General features: G+C 41.3%; 1 protein-coding gene across 1 annotated transcript; it reads left to right on the plus strand.

Annotated features, from left to right (window-relative positions):
• Positions 1 to 1,288: 1,288 nt before the first annotated feature.
• Positions 1,289 to 19,939, plus strand: LOC110864767 (K(+) efflux antiporter 2, chloroplastic). The gene is made up of 21 exons (XM_022113899.2): positions 1,289 to 1,441; positions 13,949 to 15,538; positions 15,616 to 15,784; positions 15,888 to 15,978; positions 16,063 to 16,199; positions 16,282 to 16,341; positions 16,422 to 16,541; positions 16,651 to 16,719; positions 16,822 to 16,887; positions 16,959 to 17,048; positions 17,158 to 17,262; positions 17,351 to 17,479; positions 17,557 to 17,766; positions 17,870 to 18,019; positions 18,141 to 18,194; positions 18,320 to 18,378; positions 18,476 to 18,542; positions 18,627 to 18,803; positions 18,967 to 19,023; positions 19,214 to 19,288; positions 19,674 to 19,939. The coding sequence occupies exons 2-21, from the start codon at positions 14,025 to 14,027 to the stop codon at positions 19,794 to 19,796; spliced, it is 3,522 nt and encodes a 1,173-aa protein (XP_021969591.1). The 5' UTR covers positions 1,289 to 1,441; positions 13,949 to 14,024; the 3' UTR covers positions 19,797 to 19,939.
• Positions 19,940 to 23,053: the final 3,114 nt, after the last annotated feature.

Below are 23,053 nucleotides of genomic sequence, written 5' to 3' on the forward strand. Positions count from 1 at the left end.
AATTACTAAAACTTTTAAGATTATGAAAAATTATTCTTTTGAAATTCTCATATGTATTGCAAAATGGTGTGTATGTATATGTGTATAAGAACTCTAAAAGACTTTAAAACTTAAGAAAAGTAAAAAACTTTTAAAAATATGAAAAATCCTAACAACCAACTATTTTATTTAATTTTATATATATTTAACATAATTTAAGGTTAATTTTATAAAGAGTTAATTGTCATTTTAGGGCTCAAGCCATGTGGAAAGGTCTCAAGCCATTTGGAAAAGTCTCAAGCCATGTGAAAAAGTCTCAAGCCATGGGGAAAAGTCTCAAGGCATGTGGAAACGTCTCAAGCCATATGAAGCCGTATGGAAACGTCTCAAGCCATGTTAAGACGTCTCAGCTAAGACTTCTGAGACGTTTCAGCATTGTCGGACACATGGCAGCCAGTGATTGGTCCATTTTCAAAACGTTTCAGCAATGTGGTAACATCTCTACAAGACGTTTCCTTTGGCTAGTTTCGAAATATTAACCAATTCTTGGCTAGTTTCGAGATTTCCCCGGTCAAAAATATCAATCCGAAGGACCCTTCGTTTTTCTTTGTTCAGACAAATAAGGCTACACGGTATGGGGGTCGGCCCCGGCCCGTCGCGGGTCGGCGACGGTCCAAACACCGTGCCGCCCCCATCCGTCCCCGTCCTAATCGTCGTTCCCTGGACGTTGGCGACGAAGCGAAATTGTGGGCCCCCTCCAAAAAAGTAACCGTTAGATAAAAAGAGGAAGTGGGTGCTGCTGCTGGTGTTGTATCTGAACTTACCAAAGAGAAGATCATGAACCTGTTGCCTCCGGTGAATCGGCGAAGGTATGGCCGGCCGAAACCCGGCTCCGGTCGCCGGAGTAAAGGGAGGAGGCAGAGACAAAGTGTGGTGTCGGCTGAGATGAAATGTGAAATGAGGGTTTGAGGGATTTTAGTATGGTTTATATACTAGGGTTTTTTTTTAACTTTAGGTTTTTAAGTTTATGTTTTTTTTAGTTTATTTTTTTTAAGTTTAATTTTTTTTTTAAGTTTATGTAATGTTTTTTAATATTAATGAAAATATTTTGTTAGTTTATTTGTTAAATGTTTAAAAAAGGTTGTAGATTAAAAAAAATAAAAAAAAAATATAAAAGTGGTGGAGGATGATGACTAGGACCATCCTCCCATGCCCCCTAGTTTTGGAGGATGATCCATCCTTGGGAGGACTATGATGTGTCGCCTACATGACGGATCATCCTCCAAGGATGGTATACCATGTAGTCTAAATAACAAACTCTCGCCAACTAACACTCTCTCTCGCTCTTACGTCATCAACCGTACGTCTTTTTCCATTTATAACCTAATTCTTTATGTAATTATCCGCCATTGACTGCTGTTTCAAGCTCTAAATTGCACTCACATCTCTCACGATTAATCAGGTGAATTTTGCTCTTCGTTACCTCATCTACTCACATGTGTGTATTTATATCAATACATGATGTTTATATTTATGTAGAATGTGTAATTAGTTTGAATTTGAGTAATTTGTTGCTGTAATGTTTCTAGGTTTCACTTTGAAGGATAATTGAAACTCGATTGATTAGAATTTGAACTTTAGGTTATTGAAGTTTGATTCTAGTAATAGATATCGCAAATGTTTCATGATTGAGGTGTAGCAGTCAAATTATTTGACATGTACATATATTAGATAACTGAGTCTAACTATGTAGATTTGAAGTTAGATTATTCTTAGGTCCAGTGTAGTGGGGAGCGAAGAGGGGTGTTTTTTGGGCCATAGCGCCCGCCACACCACGACGGGCGGCGCTATGGGGCAAAAAAATGGATGCAGCGTAATACACATAGCGGCGTGATGAAACTTTCCCCTCTCACACATATACATACATATCAGTGGCGGACCCAAGAATTTTTTATTAGCGGAATAAATTAAGCAATAATTTATGTGCATTATTTTGTATATTCTGTAAATATCTCTCTAGTTATAGGAGATATTGTTTCCTATTTTTCCGATTGTATCTTTGTATTTATACCTCTTTTGTGATCAATGATGATTATCAAATTATTAGAAAACTTACATGGTATCAGAGCGCCTCCGCTCTGAACCCTAACGCAGCCGCTCCTTTTTTCTTTTCTGTTCGGGTTTCGACCCTACACTTTCAGCCGCCGGCAACCCTTGTTTTTTTTTCTGTCTTTCTGCAGCCATGCCTGACAAAGACACTGAAACTGAAACATCCAACACTGCCAAACCACCGGTCACTCTTCACCCGGTATACACGGTCACTGACATCCAGAAGAAAGTACGCATTCTGGATGGTATTAAGGTCACGTATTCTGCGTGGGTGAAGCTTTTTAACCTTCATGCACGCGGGTACGAGGTCCTTGATCACATCACATCTGAACCACCGACTAAAGATGACCCGTCTTACGCACAATGGATGAAGATTGATGCTATTGTCCTACAGTGGATTTACAGCACGTTGTCTGAAGAATACTTACTTCGGGTTCTTGAAGAACCCTCAACCGCACTCCAAGCCTGGAACCGGGTCAAAGCAATTTTTCACAACAACAAAGGACCACGTTGTGCAGCCTTACAAACCCGGTTCGTCAACCTAAAACTCAGTTCCATGCCTTCCTTGGAAGCCTACTGTCAAGCCCTTCGGGATTTGGCAGCCCAACTTGCCGATGTTTACAACCCCGTGAACGAGCAAGCATTAGTTTTACAACTTGTTCGTGGTTTGCCTCGTGAATATGACACCATTGCTACCATCATTAACCGGGAACTCCCGTCATGGAACGAAGCCTGTGAGATGCTCCGTGGAGACATGGAACGTCAAGCCGCGCGTGACGGACCACCTCTTGCTGCTGACTCAGAGGCACATGCTGCTGTGAACCCAAATCCTCACCGTGACAACCCTCACTTAACCCGTGACAACCCTCACCCTAACCGTGATAACCCTAACCCTCGCCGTGACACTTCCAATTCCAACTGGAATGGTCAGCCTCGGAGAGGGCCTCGCCGTGACAACCACCAGCCCAGAAACCCAAATCAGAACCGTCAGGGTCTGGCACCCGTAACCGTAACCAGCAGCGTCCATCCTGGAACCCTACCTCCTACCCTCCTATGCCGCCATCCTTCTGGCCAAACTCATACTGGCCCACCCTACCGCCACCATGCCCGTATCCCACTCAACCTGGTTGGGTTTCCCCCTGGAACCCCGCACAGCAGCAGCAACAACCTCCCACGTCTGATCAGTCCACTTCACAGGCTCACATCACTGATGTCAACCCACTCGAACCCACTGAACTAGCTGAAGCCTTCAACACCATGGCGGTAGGATCCGACAGCCATGGTTGGTTCATGGATACTGGTGCCTCTGATCACCTCACTCGGGACTCAGGTATGATTTCTCACTCTTGTGATAATTCTATTAAAAATGTGTTGGTTGGAAATGGACACCATTTACCAGTTGTTGGATCGGGACATACTACCCTACCCTCCACCTCAAAACCACTCCAACTTAAACACATCCTACATACCCCTAATATCATTAAGAACCTAATTTCTGTTAGAAAATTTACCCGTGATAATTGGGTATCGGTTGATTTTGATCCTTTTGGTTTTTCTGTAAAGGATTATCCGAGTGGGACGATTTTGAGTCGACACAACAGTACCAGTAATCTTTATCCACTTACCGGCGTTCAACCACCTGATGCAACCGCTTTTGTTTCCACCAGTTCTCAAGGCTCTTGGCACGACCGTCTAGGACATCCTGGTTTACATGTTCTAGATTTTTTAAATTCCAATAAGTTTATTTCATGTAATAAACAAAGTCGTTCTGTTTTTTGTGATTCCTGTCAGATTGCTAAACACAAGCGTTTACCTTTTAATTTATCTACTTCTTGCACCGTGCGTCCTTTTGATATTGTTCACTGTGATCTGTGGACTTCTCCTATACTTAGCAAACATGGTTACACATATTATTTAATTATAATAGACGACTTTACTCACTTCACGTGGGTATTCCCATTGAAATTTAAATCCGAGACATATTCTAAATTCACTCAATTTTATAAATTCATCTCCACCCAGTTTCATCACCAAATTAAAACTTTTCAGTGTGACATGGGTGGGGAGTTTGACAACACACAATTCAAAACCTTTGCTAATAACCATGGGCTACAATTTCGTTTCTCCTGCCCACACACATCCCAACAAAATGGGACAGCCGAACGCATGATTCGTCGTCTAAACGAAATCATGCTATCCCTTCTCACACATGCCTCCTTACCACCTCACTATTGGGTGGAAGCTCTTCACACCTCTGTTTACCTCCACAATATCCTCCCATGCAAACCTATTGGTTTTCGAACCCCGACCGCCGCCCTTTACCTCAAAAATCCAGATTATGCACACCTTCGCGTGTTTGGTTGTGCTTGTTACCCTAACCAATCCGACACACGCCCTCACAAGCTTGCTCCCAGATCCTCACCTTGTGTCTTCCTCGGGTACCCCGTTGATCACCGAGGGCACCGGTGCCTTGACATGTACACTGGTAAAATCATTCTTTCCCGTCACGTTACCTTCAATGAACTTGCATTCCCTTTTTCCCAAACCTTCAAACCACAACCCACCTCATATATTTTCTTGGAGTCGGACCCGTCTCCCATTCTATTTGACCAACCTATGGCCTCAACTCAAAACCCACCTACTTCCGCACCACTCTCCAGCCCTATACCACTAGCTACACCCCTTTCTACTGAACCAAACAGCCCTATACCACCTGCGGCCCCGACTCCCCAACCGATGTCACACCCCTCTCCAGCCCAACAACCCACCATTACCAACCGGTCCCAACCCACCCTTAAAGGTTTGTGTATTTCTCTGTCGTACATTCAAGAATAGGGACCCATTATATAGGGTAAATTACATGACAGAAATATGACAGCCTATCCTATAAATATGGAAACTAGATAATTATACACAATAATATATCTGCTAAGAATATCTGCTAAGACTCCCCCGCAGTTTGAACGGGAGGAGGACAAACGCTCAAACTGGTCCGGAATGATTGGAATAGCTGTTTAGAGAGACCCTTCGTAAATATGTCCGCATATTGCAATGAAGAAGGAACATGAAGAACTCGAATGTCACCCACGCGGACCTTATCACGAACAAAATGAATGTCGATCTCTATATGCTTCGTGCGCTGATGTTGCACCGGATTATCAGACAAGTAAACAGCGGAGACATTATCACAATAGATAATGGATGCCTGACGAAGCGGAGTATGTAATTCTAGCAGTAGATTCCGTATCCACGTGGCCTCAGCCACGACATTAGCAACCCCCCGATATTCTGCCTCTGCACTTGAACGGGAAACCGTAGGCTGCCGTTTAGACGACCAAGAAATAAGATTGTCACCCAAGAAAACACAATACCCACTAGTTGACCTTCTTGAATCAGGGCAGCCAGCCCAATCCGCATCAGAGTATCCAACCAACTCATTGGTTCTTGACTTAACCATGCGAATACCATAGTCAATGGTACCCTGAATGTACCGGATGATGCGCTTCATAAACGAATAATGAGCATCCCGAGGGTCATGCATGAACAAACAAATCTGTTGCACAGTATAAGAAATATCCGGGCGAGTAAACGTAAGGTACTGTAAAGCACCTGCAAGGCTCCTGTATAAAGTCGGATCAGAGAATCGAGGACCATCCGAAGCACTCAACTTGGAGGATAGATCAACAGGAGTAGTACACGGTTTGCAAGCAGTCATAGAAGCACGGGAGATAATATCCTTTGCATATTGTTGCTGAGACAAGAAGATTCCGTTCTTCAGCTGATCAACCTTGATGCCTAGAAAGTGATGGAGGCGCCCAAGGTCAGTCATGGCAAACTCTCGTGAGAGGGTGCCAATGATAGACTGCAACAATTTCTCATTAGATGCGGTTAACACAATATCATCAACATATAGTAACAGGTAAGCGATATTAGAGGGATCCTGCTGATAAATAAAAAGAGAGTGATCACAAGCACTACTTTTGAAGCCATGAGAGGTAATAAATGTAGCAAACCGTGTATACCACGCTCTAGGAGCTTGTTTGAGGCCGTATAAAGATTTCTTAAGCCGACAAACAAAATCGGGGCACCGACGATCAACAAACCCCGGAGGCTGATGCATAAAGACAGTCTCATTCAAAGTCCCATGTAAAAAAGCGTTTTTGACGTCTAACTGATGAATAGGCCACGACTTAGAAACTGCCAATGATAACACTGTCCTGATAGTTGCCGGTTTAACAACCGGGCTAAACGTCTCCTCACAATCAACACCAACTGTCTGAGAGTTGCCATTAACTACCAATCGGGCCTTATATCGTTCTAACGACCCATCAGAGCGAAACTTATGTCTGAACAACCACATACAACGGATAATGGGTCGATCTGTGGGTCGGAGAACAAGCTCCCATGTTTCATTTTCCTGTAATGCAGAAAATTCAGTCTGCATGGCATGTAACCAGTTAGGATCGGCAAGGGCTTTGGTATAGGTCTTTGGCACGGGTGAGATGGTATCGGTTGTAAGGATGTGGTGAGGTGGTGGATAAGGATAACGGGATTTGGAACGTGTAGTCATTGGGTGTTGATTTGGATGAGGTGGTGGGTTACCCGGTGCAGCGGGTTGTGATGGCTGAGGGCCGGAGGCGGGGCTGGCCATAGGTTGGTTAGGCTGAGATAGTGGATTGGGCTGGGTAGAAGCGGGCTGAGGTGGTGGGTTGGGCCTGGGTCTACGGGAGTAGTGGAATGGGAATGGGGTAACCAGTGATGGTGGTTTGATGGGTTGTTGGAAAGTGAAACCGAGGGGTAGTTGGTCATCAAGGAACTTATAGGTAGCAGGGGTGTGAGGCATGGAGTAGGGGAAGACATGTTCATCAAAGGTGACATGTCTAGAAATGTGGACTTTACCGGTTGTGGGATCAAAGCACCGGTAGCCTCGAAAATCGGGAGGATAACCGAGGAAGATGCACCGAATAGCCCGTGAGTGAAGTTTATGAGGCTGAGTGGCGGAGGTGTTAGGGTAGCACGCACACCCGAACACACGTAAGTGCTCGTAGTCTGGATGGCGGAGGTAAAGAGCAAAGGTGGGCGTATAAAAGTTTAATCGTTTGGTCGGGAGAATATTGTGAAGGTATGTGGCGGTGTGTAAGGCTTCGACCCAAAAGCTTGGTGGGAGATTGGCATGTATTAACAAGGCTCGGACGATGTCGTTTAGGCGACGAATCATCCGCTCGGCACGTCCGTTTTGGGAGGATGTTTGTGGGCAAGAGAAACGAAACAAAAGGCCATGATGAGATGCAAAACTCTTGAAGGCGTGATTGTCAAATTCACCCCCAAGGTCACACTGAAAAGTTTTAATGTGTCGATTAAATTGGGTAAGAATTAGTCGGTGAAATTTAGTAAAGGTTGGAAAAGCTTCAGATTTAAATTTCAACGGGTACACCCACACAAAATGTGAAAAATTATCAATAAGCACCATGTAATACTTATAACCGGATTTGCTTGGGATAGGTGAGGTCCATAAATCACAGTGTATGATGTCAAAAGGAGCAAAAGTAAATGAATTAGATGCATGAAAAGGTAAACGTTTACTATTCGCCAATTGACAAGAATTGCAAAGATTAGACATATTGTCTTTATTACAAGAAAAATGAAAAGTACGACTTAAAATGTCTAAGACTTGAGCCCCTGGATGACCAAGCCTATCGTGCCAAGGAAGAGCAGGTGATGCAATAAAACAAGCTTGAGGAGGCAGTTGAGGTGGTGTGAATGGGTAGAGATCCCCGGTGCTGTTATGGCGAGAGAGAGTCCGTTTAGTGATGAGGTCCTTCAAAGAAAAACCAAACGGGTCAAATTCAATGGAAACATTATTGTCTCTTGTAAAACGACGAACAGAAATAAGGTTTCTAATGATATGAGGGCTGTAAAGGACGTTGGGTAAGATATAGGTACGGTTAGGTAGTGTATGAAAGCCCGTACCGGATCCTTGGATTGGTACACAATTGCCATTGCCTACTAAAATTGAACTGCGTACAGTAGATGAATCAGGGAGAATGATTTTACCTTGATCACGGGTGACGTGTGATCCAGCCCCAGTGTCCATGATATCTTGGTTCCAAGAAGTATTTTGTTGCTGAAGCTGCATCTGAGCAAAGGCTGCACTTAGGTCTGATGGACTGAGGGCATCATAAGTGAGACCCGGTGACTGATACTGTTGTGGAGACCCTGTAAAGTGAGCCTGTGGTTGCTGAGTAGCAGGCTGCTGTGGTGAGAAAGTAGTATGGGGCCTCCATGTATTCTGGGTCGGGTAAGGACAGGGCGGTGGAGTCCACCAGGCCCAATTTGGGTAAGATGGTGGTGCAGGAGAATACCCGTTCCCAGAGTAGTAGGACCGGCCACCACGCGATCGACCACCTCTGTTGTTTCTTCCACGACCCCGGCCCCGACCTCGGTATGAAGACTGGCCCGGGTCTTGGGACTGGTCGGCGACGGCTGAATGACCCGAAGGTTGAGCAGAATGTTGGGCTGGGGCTGCGGTAGCTGGTGCGAGAAGGACAGAGGTTGATGACCCCTTCTGAGCGTCAATCCGAATAGCTTCATCGTGTAACAGGCTGATGGCCAGATCCCAGTCAGCATCACGGTTGTTGATGAAGGAGGCCGTGGTACTGTATTCAGCGGGTAACCCGCGAACTAGTTGGAGAACAAGTCTGGAATCGGAGACTGAATGATCTACATCAGCAAGCTGATTGGCCAGGCTTTTCAACTGTTTACAATAGTCATCCAGTGAAGAACATGCTGTAAGGGTTAGGTTGCAGAAACGGGTTTCGAGGGCTGCAGCCCTCGCCTTCTTGTTGCTTAAAAATATTTTTTCTAACTTGACCCATGCATCACGAGCCGTTGAATTAGTCTCCAAGATCCGGTCCAAGAGATCATCTGAAACAGTACTGTATATCCATTGGAGCACGAGAGCATCCAACTCTTTCCACAGCGGGTAATCAGGATTGGTTTTATCGGGGGCTGGTGTCTCATCAATGTGGTTCGCAACTTTATAGGCTACGACGTGAAGATTGAACAGTTTGGTCCAGGATGAATAGGTTACGGTTGTGCCATCTAGGGTTCTGATTTTGGTATGAATATTTGTAACAGAGTAGGCTGGGTGTAGGGAAGTTGGTTTGGGTGGTTCAGAAGATGATTCTGTTGTCTTAGTCATGGTGGTCGGCGACTGAGCTAGGGTTGAGAAGAAGAAAAGAAGAAAATCGAAGAGAGCTAGGGTTTGCAGAACCGTAGCTCTGATACCATAAAGGTTTGTGTATTTCTCTGTCGTACATTCAAGAATAGGGACCCATTATATAGGGTAAATTACATGACAGAAATATGACAGCCTATCCTATAAATATGGAAACTAGATAATTATACACAATAATATATCTGCTAAGAATATCTGCTAAGAACCCTCACATACTCTAGACGCCCACCACGACCCAACACCCAAGCCACAAACACGACTCAACCCCCACCTACCATACCCACACCTACACCTCCGGCTACTTCGGCCACATCCGGAGCCACCCACTCATCACACCCCATGATTACCAGGTCTCGTGACGGTACCTCTAAACCAAAGGCACCCTTTAATTTAAATGTTGAAACCATATCACCTTTACCTAAGTCCCACATTGATGCCCAGTCCGAACCACACTGGTCCGATGCCATGAAAACTGAATTCACTGCTTTAATAGAAAATCACACGTGGGATCTTGTGCCTCGGCCTCCCGACGCCCACATTATTAGATGCATGTGGTTATTTCGCCATAAGTTTCATGCTAACGGTACCTTGGAACGCTACAAGGCTCGGCTCGTGGTTAACGGTAAGTCACAGCAGGTTGGTGTAGACTGTGACGAAACTTTCAGTCCCGTTGTCAAGCCTACTACCATCCGCACCGTTCTAAGTCTGGCTGTCTCTCGGTCTTGGCCAATTCATCAGTTGGATGTCAAAAATGCTTTTTTGCATGGGGATCTAAACGAGACAGTATATATGTTTCAACCACCCGGGTTTGTTGATGCACGTAACCCTAAGCATGTGTGTAGGCTGAAGAAGTCCTTATATGGGCTCAAACAGGCGCCCAGGGCGTGGTACCATCGGTTTGCCACTTATATTCTCCGTTGTGGGTTTCGCACATCTACATCCGACAGTTCACTATTTATTTATAAACAGGGAAACGACATGGCCTACCTCTTGTTATATGTGGATGATATCATCCTCACTGCCTCTAGTGATCGTCTCTTACACCATTTTATCAAGGCTATGTCACAAGAATTTTCCATGACTGATCTTGGCAGGTTACACCACTTCTTGGGTATTGAAGTTCAACACCAGAATGGAGGTCTCTTCCTTTCCCAGCGCTCTTATATACAGGACATCTTAAGTAGGGCAAAGATGGAAAACTGCAAACCTTGTCATACGCCAACTGACATTAATTCAAAACTTAGTGCTTCAGCTGGCAACCTCCTTCCTGATGGCACCTTGTACCGTAGTCTTGCGGGTGCTTTGCAATACCTTACTTTCACCCGCCCGGACATTTCGTATGCAGTTCAGCAAATTTGCTTGTTTATGCATGCCCCAAGGGAGCCTCACTTCGCATTCCTTAAACGTATTCTACGCTACCTTAAAGGCACAGCTGATCACGGGTTACATTTACTCCCCTCCAAGTCAGTTCAAATGACCGCGTACTCTGATGCTGATTGGGGGGGTTGTCCAGATACGAGACGATCAACATCTGGTTATTGCGTGTTTCTTGGGGACAACTTAATCTCTTAGTCTTCCAAGCGTCAATCTACTATTTCACGCTCTAGTGCTGAAGCGGAATATCGCGGCGCCGCCAACACCACAGCTGAGCTCTCCTGGATTCGTAATCTTCTCCTCGAACTGCATTTACCGGTCAGACAGGCCTCCATCATTTATTGTGACAACATTTCTGCTATTTACTTGTCTCACAATCCGGTTCAGCACCAACGCACCAAGCATGTGGAAATTGACATTCATTTTGTGCGCGAAAAAGTTCTTCTTGGTGCAGTTCGTGTTCTACACGTTCCTACAGAGTACCAGTATGCAGACATATTCACTAAAGGCTTACCGCGTATTCTATTTAACCGCTTCAAGTCCAGTCTCTGCATTCGGCCGGCTACTGCTTCGACTGCGGGGGTCTATTAGCGGAATAAATTAAGCAATAATTTATGTGCATTATTTTGTATATTCTGTAAATATCTATCCAGTTATAGGAGATATTGTTTCCTATTTTTCCGATTGTATCTTTGTATTTATACCCCTTTTGTGATCAATGATGATTATCAAATTATTAGAAAACTTACATTTTTCCATAGGGGTGCGGAACATTTTAAAAAATTTTAGGCCCCTAGGTATATAAGTAAAAAAATCGGTTCGTATCGGGTCAGGTCATGGTAAACAACCGAACATCAAACTAAATTTATATAATCATCAAAAACATGTCAAACCTTGTTACAAACATAATTAAAACGTCGACGTGCTACGGGTTTCATTTTTTGAAATCTATCCAAAACATCATCTAAAACTAATTTCTTAAGCAATTCTTTCTCTATTTAACATAAGTTCATCGCTCCACAACGTAATGTTTCAATTTTAATTTTAATTTTCAACTATTCAAGCCCTAAAAATCATAACGTAAGTTGTAATCACCCTAAAAATATATAAACAACATAATCACCCTAAAAATCATCTAAAGAACCATAAACAACGTCAAAACACACAAAATGTCAAACCTATTTAACAACTTTATTACCCTTTTTTCTCCTATAATATCAACCAAAATCATCAAAATAACAAAGAAACTTACCCGTGTTCGGACTCTGGTTAGATTTGGTGTCAAATGATGGTGGTATGGTGGCTGATTACGGTGGTCGCCGGCTGCTGGACTGTTGTCGCTGGGTGATGTTGTTCGTTGGCCTGTCCGCAAGAGAGAGAGAGAGAGAGAGAGAGAGAGAGAGAGAGATTTGGTGTCAAACGACGGTGGTATGGTGGCTGATTACGGTGGTCGCCGGCTGCTGGACTGTTGTCGCTGGGTGATGTTGTTCGTTGGCCGGAGAGAGAGAGGAAGAGGGAGAGGGAGAGGGAGAGGGGGAGGGGGAGAGAGAGAGAGAGCGGGAGAGAATTTCTAAAGATTTTGGGCTCTAATTATTTTATTATAGTTTGAAATATTGTTGGGTTTGGTTAATGGGCTAAGACTTAGTGGGCTAGCTAGTTAGGAATTATAAGTGGGTATTTGGGTTTAGTTAGTTAGGTATTAGAAGTTATATAATTTAGGTAGTATTTTTAAAAAAAAATAAAAGTTTACTAAAAAAAATTAAAATATAAATTGATAACACTTTTTACCTAAGGGGTGCAGACGAAAAATTTCAAGGGTGCGGTCGAAAAATTTCACGGGGTGCGGACGAAAAATTCCAAGGGGTGCGGACGGGATTTTCGACGGAACTTAGCACTAAATGTTTTTTTCCCCGGGGGTGCGCCCGCCCACCTTGGGCTGGGCTTGGGTCCGCCCCTGATATATATATAAAGCCCATACATATATAACCCCACTACACACTCAAGTTATATAAAGCCCCTCTCTTACACAATCCGCCACTTGTCGCATAACGCCCCACAAGGGGCTTTATGACTACACATGGCCTTATTATATTGTTAGGATATGGATATGTATATGTATAGGTATAGGTATGGTTGAACTTGTGTAATTGATTGTGGTGATGTTGTAGGTATTTTGACCAACATTGAAGTAGACTAATTAGAAATAGAAATTCAGATTGCTGGAGCGAAACTTGGAAAAGTATATGGGCTTTCGGGAATAGTATGTCTGTATCTGTGATTGCTATTTTGCAGGTTTTGAAAATTGGTTTCTTATAGTAAACTCTATTTTATTCAGGGCTGCATTTAGTAGATGCTGAAGCCTAACTATGAGAAAAAAGGTCAAGTTTCGTTAATTAGTTGTTGTGATGTATCTCCGATGCATTTGGCACGACATCAAAGTCGCTGATCAGAAACATGATTTTTGTTAATTGAAATTTGATTTTAGATCTGCAGATTCATGTGTGTTTAATTTAACAGCATAATGGATGCTGGATACTTTTTTACATTTTAGTAATTGTTGTTAGATGGTAAACTTTAATTGAGTGAATTTGATTTGTAAATTTAGCACCAACTTTTAGATGATTGAAAGTATGTTAAGGGCATCCGCACACTTAAGTTAGTCTAATTGACTGTTGTAATGTTTTAGAGGGACTGAGGGAGAACGCTGATCGACACTTAAGTCCAGTGATCCGAAAAGTGATTTTAGATGTTTGGAATTTGATTGTAGAACCTAACAAATATCAAAGCTATTCATGTCTTTCTGGCTAATTTGAATTAGCATGTATGATGGATACTCAACTTTTAGGATTTAGTTAGCGTGTTAAATTTAAGTTGCGATTAGATTTAGTCAATGCTGAAGTCATACTTTGGATGATTGAACTTTTACCATTAGGACTTTCAGCTAGTTTAAGATGTCTTAGACCCTGTTTGGCATCTTCTAATTAAAGAGTTTGTTTACAGTGTAATTTACAGCCACCCAAAAAGAAACACCAATACTGGCAGAATAATGTGTAATGATATGCATGTAGGATTACATAGGTTTCAGAAACTAATTACTCACAAGAACCAGAGACATTGAGGGTATAATATGTTCATATGCATCTCTTTGTTTTACTTTTTCATTTGGAGCCATAACGCAGTAGCGCAAGGGAGGTTTAAGACTAAGTTGATGTAATTTGATTTAAATTTAGCTTTGGACTTATCTTGCAGGTGTTTGATATTACAGCCTATTGAGATTTAATTTTACGATCACTTAGCAAACAAAACCGAGAAAGCGAGAGGAAATATGAAGTTTTCATGTAGTTTCCAGATTCGTGGTTTTCCAGGTACTAGTTGCGGAATATTTGACCAGCAGAACTTGCAGTCAACTTTTGGTTATAATTTCGCGGGCAATCAAAGGTTTGTGTCAAATGTTGGCTCGAAAAAGAAATTAATTGCTTCTAGTAATCATGGTTATAATTCAAGTAGAACCAATAAAATTTTTACTAGAATTCATACACTTAAGACATCAAGGGGGAATCTTAAAACAAATTGTCAGGGAAATGAGTCAATCACTTTAATAAATGAGAACGGAAAGGATGTAGAATCTATTGAGAGTATAAATGTCGACGATTCAAAAGAAGAAAGTAAGAGTGATTCAAGAGATAAGGGAGAAGAAGCAGAAGTGATGGGTCCCACTTTGGATGAATTAAAGGAGTTGTTACGAAAAGCGCGTAAAGAGTTGGAGATAGCGCAACTTAATAGTACAATGTTTGAGGATAAAGCTCAGAAGATATCAGAAGCAGCAATAGCACTAAAAGACGAAGCGTTGAACGCATGGGATGATGTCAACTTGGCGTTAATTGCTATTGAAGATATCGTGAAAGAAGAAGACCCCACGAAAGAAGCTATTCAGAGAGCCAAAATGGCACTTTCGTTAGCTGAAGCTACGCATCAGGTGGCTCTTGAATCGTTAGAAGTTGCAAAAGAGAAAAACGAAAATGAAAATGAAAATGAAAATTTGAATTTGATGAAAGAAGAGGAAACGCTTTTAGCTGCTCAGAAGGATATGAAGGAGTGCAGGGAGAATTTGGAAAATTGTGAGAAAGCGTTGATTCGGTTACAAACAAGAAAAGACGAGTTACAACGAGAAGTTGTTATACTGAATGAACTTGCAGAGAAAGCACAAACAGATGCATTAAAAGCGGAAGAAGATGTGGCTAATATAATGCTTTTAGCAGAAGAAGCCGTTGCTCTGGAACTTGAGGCTACGAAACGTGTTAACGATGCTGAAGTTGCATTAAAGAAAGCTGAAAAGGTTCTTGCCGTTTCTCTCGCGGATACATCTGAAGGTACAATTTCAGATGCGGAGACACATGATGACGAAAACGCCCTTGCAGGGAATTCAGTTGAAATCGTTGCTAGCAATGACAGTGATGCAACAGTTGAAGATGCTACGAGTGTCCCCATACAAGATACGGAGTTAACTTTCGTAGACCAAATGTCGGAAGATTATAGATTTTCTGACGATAGTGACAAAGAGAATGAACAAATAACCAAAGACACAGAAAATGATGCCGAAAAGACAAAGAACGTGGTTCAAACAAAAAAACAAGAAACACAGAAGGATTTCACAAAGGACAGCTCACCGCCACCAAAAGCATTATTGAAAAAATCGTCTCGTTTTTTTCCTGCATCGTTTTTCTCCTTGGAGGGAGACGGTACTGAGTTTACACCAGCAGCAATTTTTCAGGAGCTTCGCGAATCTATAAGACAGCATTTACCCAAATTGTTAGTTGGGTCTTTGCTTGTTGGTGCAAGGTATACATTCTTTTTCTCGTTCACTTATCAAACATTATTGGCTAATAATTTGTAGAATATTGGTGGTATATTTACAGCTTTGCTTTCTATGCTAAACAAGAACGGATCGGTAAAATACTTCAGCCTCCAAATGTTATCACCACCGATGTCGATGAAGTTTCTTCAAATGCTAGGCCTTTGGTCAAACAGATAAAAAAATTACCTAAAAAAATTAAAAAGATAATTGAGATGCTTCCACACCAAGAGGTATTGTTTTCTAGCCCCAAAACCTTATGATTTGTCTGCTTTTGTCTCTAGATTAATATTTCTACTATATTTTATTGTGTATTTTAATATTTTATCTCTGCAGATTAATGAGGAAGAAGCTTCTCTTTTTGATGTGTTGTGGTTGTTACTTGGCAGTGTAATATTTGTGCCGATATTTCAGAAACTTCCTGGAGGTACTGGAGTTTTCAATTAATATTACATTATATAGTCTGTATCATATCACTAATGATCGTCTTCCTTTTTGGTTGCATTTTTAGGAAGCCCTGTTCTTGGGTATCTGACAGCTGGCATCTTGATTGGGCCTTATGGTCTCTCAATTATACGTAACGTTCATGCGACAAAAGCAATAGCAGAATTCGGGGTTGTTTTCCTGCTTTTTAATATCGGCCTTGAGGTTTGAAAATAAGTCTAATTTCATATTTCTTTTGTATTACATGAGTTGAAACTTGAAACTGTGTATTGTTTATTGTTCACAGCTTTCTGTTGAAAGGCTGAGTTCCATGAAGAAATACGTTTTTGGATTGGGTTCTGCTCAGGTAACTACAAATAATCTGGCCTATACATTTTGTGTTGTGCTACTGTTTATTTTAATTTTTGTTGGTGATACACTGATAAGGTGTTGGCGACAGCTGTTGTGGTGGGATTAGTTGCTCATATTGTATGCGGACTGCCAGGACCTGCTGCAATTGTCATCGGTAATGGTTTGGCATTATCTTCTACAGCAGTTGTCCTGCAGGTAATCATCGATCCAAAAATGAGTACTGCTGTTATATTTTATATTTTATATTTTATATTATATATTACCATCTTATCATATAGCTTTACAAGATGAACCTGTATTGCAGGTATTGCAGGAGCGAGGTGAGAGCACATCACGTCATGGACGAGCCACATTTTCCGTTTTACTCTTCCAGGTATGTAATATAACAACTTTATGGGCGTTAGTGTGGATATATGCAATTTTTAAAACGTTCCAAGAAAACATTGCGTTTAACACGGTTATTGTTTTCTGTCAGGATTTAGCCGTTGTTGTTTTGCTGATTCTCATACCTCTTATTTCACCAAATTCATCCAAAGGAGGGGTAAGTATATATGTACATTAATACACACCAAATTCGTCCATTTTTCAATGTGCCTTTTTTTACATGTTCAGATTGGTTTCTATGCAATTGCTGAAGCTCTTGGATTGGCTGCTGTAAAGGCACTTGTTGCTATCAGTGCCATTATTGCTGGGGGACGGTTGGTAAGTTCCCTATAAGGATACTAATGTTAGAAAGGTTTATAAAGTATTTGAATAGAGGTTTCGGTGCAATTGGTGTCAATCACTCAGCTCTTTCCCGTACTGTTTGCAGCTTCTTCGCCCAATTTACAAGCAAATTGCCGAGATGCAAAATGCAGAAATATTTTCCGCAAACACGCTTCTGGTTATTCTGGGTACTAGTCTACTTACTGCCCGTGTAAGTGGACTTACAGTTTTGATCATTACATTTCTGTTCTCTACAACGTTAAAGTTAATATTCCTTTATTTAATGATAAATGCTACAGGCTGGCCTTTCAATGGCTCTTGGAGCTTTTCTTGCTGGTTTGCTACTTGCAGAAACTGAATTCTCTTTGCAAGTCGAATCAGATATCGCTCCGTATCGTGGCCTTCTATTAGGGCTCTTCTTCATGACGGTATTCCTCATATCTTTGTTTCCTTAGTAATCTGTAAATGTTGAAACTTTTAGCAATATCAACATTCTGTTTCTCAGGTTGGAATGTCAATCGATCCAAAACTTTTTGTCTCGAACTTTCCTGTTGTTATGGGATCATTAGGGCTTCTAATTGCTGGGAAAACCGTAATGGTAGCTGTAGTTGGCAGACTTTTTGGTGTTTCGTTAATATCCGCTATTAGAGTTGGTCTTTTACTTGCACCTGGTGGAGAATTCGCCTTTGTTGCATTTGGTGAAGCGGTCAATCAGGTGAGCTTCATCAGTCTAAGCTGTATGTATATATACATGTAAACATATGTATTCATTAATAGTAACTGTCATTTATCGGTACTTTAAATTTGTGTTTGTTTAGGGCATAATGACTCCTCAGTTATCTTCTTTGTTGTTTCTTGTGGTGGGGATTTCAATGGCCCTTACACCATGGTTAGCTGCTGGTGGCCAGTTAATCGCATCTCGTTTTGAGCTGCAAGATGTTCGTAGTTTATTACCTGATGAGAATGAGGTAAAAGTCGTTGCACCACTAAATTCTGCTCTTATTCGCTTAAGCAGTAATTTATTTGGAATTCATAACAATGAAACTTTAACATTTTCTTAATTCTCATATATCATTGAACTTCTTTCAGACAGATGATTTACAAGGTCATATCATTATATGCGGGTTCGGACGTGTTGGACAGGTGTAGCACCGTTATCAAATTCATTTTATAATAACTTATGAAAATGAACACAAACGAGGCTTTTTTTTTTTTTTTTTTTTTTGTTCTTTGGTATTTAAATTTGTTTAATTTTTTTGTTCTTTCAGATCATCGCGCAGCTTCTTTCTGAAAGACTGATTCCATTCGTTGCTCTTGATGTGAGGAGGTATAAAGTTATTTTTTTTATTTTTTATTTATTATTTTTTTAACATGAGTTAGGTGTATAAAAGCCTGCTGACATGTGAATATTCTAATGCTGCAAGTGATCGAGTATCAATGGGACGCGCGCTTGACCTTCCTGTATATTTTGGAGATGCTGGCAGTCGAGAGGTGAAGTTATATTCAATTTTAAGTAAAACATTCAACCTGAAAACTCAAATTCTGAACTGTTTCTCTGTTTATCTGAACTTATAGGTGTTGCATAAAATTGGTGCTCATAGAGCCTGTGCTGCAGCAATAACTTTAGATTCACCTGGTGCAAATTATAGAACCGTTTGGGCTCTCAGTAAGTATTTCCCTAATGTCAAGACGTTCGTGCGCGCTCATGATGTTGATCATGGACTTAACTTGGAGAAGGCTGGGGCTACGGCGGTACTTTTACTTTTACCACCTTAACTTTATATATAAAAATTTTAAAAAAAATGTTAAAAGTTGCAAGGTTTCTATCACCTCTTTTGGTATATGAGGATATCTTCACTGTGTATGGTATATATTTCATCGACTATATATAATGTCGAGTAAAAAAACGTTGCAGGTTGTGCCAGAGACCTTAGAACCAAGTCTACAGTTAGCATCTGCCGTTCTTGCACAAGTGAGTTATTAGTTGATTGGCTAAATATGACCGGTTTGCATGCAAATTTAGTTGGATCTAGCAGTAGATTTGGATCATATTTGTTAATGTTGTTAGTTTTTGCCATATAATGTTGTTATTTTGAAGTATGATTCGTTATTGGCTTGTACAGGTTGATTGATGAATATTTTGATTTTTTATTTGTTTACAGGCTAAATTGCCGATGTCAGAGATTGCAGCCGCTATCAACGAGTTCAGATCCCGCCACCTGTCAGAGCTTACTGAGGTATCGAATCTTACTATGTTAGGTCTTGAATCTAGTACCTCTAATTTGGCAAAATGGGTGGATGAGATGCGGTAACGGGTCAGAATAAATACTTATTGGGTACATGGGTTGGCGAGAAACGCTTTTTCTCACAGTTTTCAACTTAAAAAAAAGTAATTTGTGTGTCCACTATTAATCCTTTTTAAATAAATTAATACAATAGGTTTTATGCGTTAATAATACATTTTGACAGGTTCAACACCACATTTGATATATGTATTTTTATATTGTAACCGTAGACCCGTTAAGCGAGAAAACATAGCCCTAATCAACCCATTCATAAGTAAATGGGTTGAAATTACCACAGCAAAAATTGACCATATGTCTTTGATGATGCATAATGCAGTTGTCGGAAATAAGCGGGAGTTCTCTTGGTTACGGCTTCTCACGGATTATGTCAAAACCTAAATCTTCTTCAGATTCTTCGTCTGAAGATAACCAAATCAGTGAAGGGACACTCGCGATATAAACCATAGCCATAAAAAACCAAATAGAAAAAAAGAGGACCACATGTATAAAACGGATTGGGCACAATGTGCAGATGCGCCTTGTTGCACAATCAACATTTTTTAACCATCTAATAGCATTGCAATTTGCTACCAATAATCCAAACAAGAACAACTCCCATCTCGAAAACAATGAAATCGATTCCGATCTCTAACAATTATCTCTCTTTTACATATATAATTGAAACAAGCTTTGTATAACCATGACAGTCAACACAAACCCTGTGGTTCTTAACTATACGAATCGGTGAGCCCAATTCTGATGCTATAAGAGCAAAAGCATCTTCTCCATCTTCATCTTCTAAATCAAACAACACCTCCATAGTCCTTGGCTTATGCCCATACTCGTGTAACTTTCTTTTCATCTCATCAATCTTGAGATAAACTTCTTGAGATAGCAGGTGTGTTTTATCTGCTGTTAGAAACTCATGAAACGCACCATTGATCTCAAGAATGCTTGTTCCTGGTACTTTATCAATGCAGTGATTTTTCATTAGTCACTAGTTTCGGGCTCTAACTCGACCAAATGGTCAAGTGCTAACTCGGCAGTATCCAAATTTCCATGGATTCTTGTCGCGCCAAGTAATGGCCTCCATATAACCGCGTTAGGCTTCATGGGCATTGTGTGAAGTACTTCCATAGCCTCACTGATCCGCCCAGCTCGACCCAGAAGGTCAACCAAACACCCGTAATGCTCAACCTTTGGTTCGAGCCCATATTTTGAATAAAAACTAATCAATGAAGCTTGAACAAACTGACCACAGTCACTGGGATCAAGAAGCTTGAACACATGAGCATGTATGTTTGACCCAAATGGGGTTTGAGTTTGACCCACACGCTTTAAAAAGAGATGGGTTAAGTGTTAGAATTGGATTTGATTGATTTTAGACTGAGAATATGATGGTAGAGAGAGAAAGCCAAGTGGGTGTGTTGTTGACCATGGTGTGTGAGGATTGATGAGATGAGGGTGTTGAAGGTGAAGCAAATAGAGGTGTTTGGTAGTAAGGAAAATTGAAAATAGAGGTGTGTTTTGGAGTCTTCCGTGTTTGGAACATTAAGTTTTAGACTTTTGAACGTTATCGTATCATATGATCAAATAATATTTGGATTTTGATGGTACTTTTTCGCTAGAATCATGAAATTTGATGATATTTTATGAAGCAGCATTTTTCCCCATTTTACATCTAAACCCAAAATCATACAATCCGACCTGAACTAACTCAAACCTTACTAACCCAAACTTTAAATGAGTCAATTATCGGATATTTTTTTCCAGCAAGTTTCTATTATAAGTGCAGATACTTGGCTTGTTTAATTCTTTTCGATGCCAATGCGGGGTGGTTTTAAAGCCTAAGATTATTATTATTATTATCTCAGATGACTGAGTATATAACAAATGCGATCGTGGTAACACGGATGATCCATGATATGTTGTTTATAAAACATTCGTCTTTGTGGGTTCAAAATGAACCAAATGCACACGAAAGTGGAGTCACAACCGTCATTACAAGAAGCTGTTATGGATCAAGAATGTATTAGTTAGACCAATAACATCTTGAGACGTGTATTTTTATTAGAATCACATGAAGTGACATTATTTAAATGAACAATAAAGTGCATATTCTCAAAATCTATTACTCGGACTGTACCATAATTATTGCAACACATTATGGATAAGCATATGAATGAGCAGAAAATTTTAATCGCTGTTTGCATTGAGAAAGACGTCGATGGGTTCCACCCTCTGAATATAGGTCGTTTAGCCATGCGAGGAAGAGAACCGTTGTTTGTTCCCTTCCCTGCACGCCAAAAGGATGCATAGAGCTGTTACATAGATACAACATCACTATTGTCGAATACCCAACTCCCGGATGATGTTAGATGGATCTTCGTTGACGTCAAGAGCCTTTATCTCCGTTACTACAAAAGAACAAACCGTTAGCCTCGCCACGGGGGACCCCGGAGGGGGGATCCGTGACCAAGCTCCGGCGTGAGAGTAAGTAAATTTGCCGGAAAGATAAAGGAGCTTATTCCGATGAGTGTGTCACCGGAATATTTCCTCGTAGGTGTGAATCAAATGAACGGAATGCATGTGTGCAATAAATAAGAATGTTGGTCGGAATAAATGTAGGAGTAGTAAATGAGGGTGACGTAAATGAGACGGTTGTTTTAGAGAACATACCTCTTTGCCTTCTCCCTCTTGCCCTTATATATAACAGCCGGTCCTTATCTTATGCACTAGATATTTCACACATGTGATCTAATGGATTTCATGGGTTCTCGGGGGGTGTAGACACGTGTCTGACCCCCAACGGTAAGATGGCCATCTTATTTAATGCTCCAGCCGGAGAAGTACATCCTTTCAGCCGAGATCCCATTCTTGTCAAACATTAAATGAGGCCTGTCCTCCTTGCTCATGGTTTTCCCGCCTTTAACAAATGGAAAGAAGCCTTAATAGGCAAGATAACTCTATTACTTGGGCTTTCGTGTAATTGGGCCCTCGTAAGGATAACCCAGAGCGGGTAAAGTGGGCCTTCCCACTGGCCCGTCGTCAAGTCATCTTTAGTCCCTGGTTCTGAGACCCGAGGCTCATGATCCGGGGCTGAGCCATATCCGTATTCTTTAAAGGGTAGTTTTTCTTCCTAGAAAATGTGGATGCGGGCCCCACGTTGTTATCATGAGTCCCCTATTAACCTGCCGAGTATTAATGGCGGGGTGTAATCCCCTTGATACACGTGTTCCCTTATTTGAATTTCGAAAAGACCCTGATGTGACGGTTATCACCTCTAGTCACCTCTTTAAATACACTCCTTCGCCTCTTTAATTTCTTACTTTGTTTTCATCATCGTCTTCCCTTTCTTATTTTCCTTACCATTTCTCCGATTGCCACTCTTGCGTCTGTCATGAGCCGTTCCGGCCGTTCATCGATAAGATCAGTTCTGACGGCAAAGGATTTGAAGTCCTTTGTTGAAACGTATAAGATTCCTGAACAGTTTTCTCCCTCCTTACCGGGTCCTAATGAACCGGCGGAGTGCACACCCGACAGGATCCCCATTTACACATTAGCTTTTTCCTCCTGTGGGGTTCGGTACCCTCTTTCTCCTTTCAAAGTTGCTTTACTTCGTCATTTTGGTGTTCACTTTTCTCAGGTTCACCCTTTAGGATTTATGAGGCTGGTCCACTTCGAGTTATCCTGTGCAGCCATTTCAGGGGAGCCTTC

This window comes from Helianthus annuus, chromosome 6 (assembly GCF_002127325.2).
Source record: "Helianthus annuus cultivar XRQ/B chromosome 6, HanXRQr2.0-SUNRISE, whole genome shotgun sequence".
Lineage (NCBI taxonomy): Eukaryota > Viridiplantae > Streptophyta > Magnoliopsida > Asterales > Asteraceae > Helianthus > Helianthus annuus.

What these genes read in the sequence shown, in the direction of transcription:
- LOC110864767 (XM_022113899.2), top strand. Translation starts at nt 14,025, where the DNA reads ATGAAGTTTTCATGTAGTTTCCAGATTCGTGGTTTTCCAGGTACTAGT. An exon ending in CTACAGCAGTTGTCCTGCAG is followed by an intron (nt 16,542 to 16,650) that starts GTAATCATCGAT and finishes CCTGTATTGCAG; the next exon opens with GTATTGCAGGAGCGAGGTGA. An exon ending in TTGGTGAAGCGGTCAATCAG is followed by an intron (nt 17,767 to 17,869) that starts GTGAGCTTCATC and finishes GTGTTTGTTTAG; the next exon opens with GGCATAATGACTCCTCAGTT.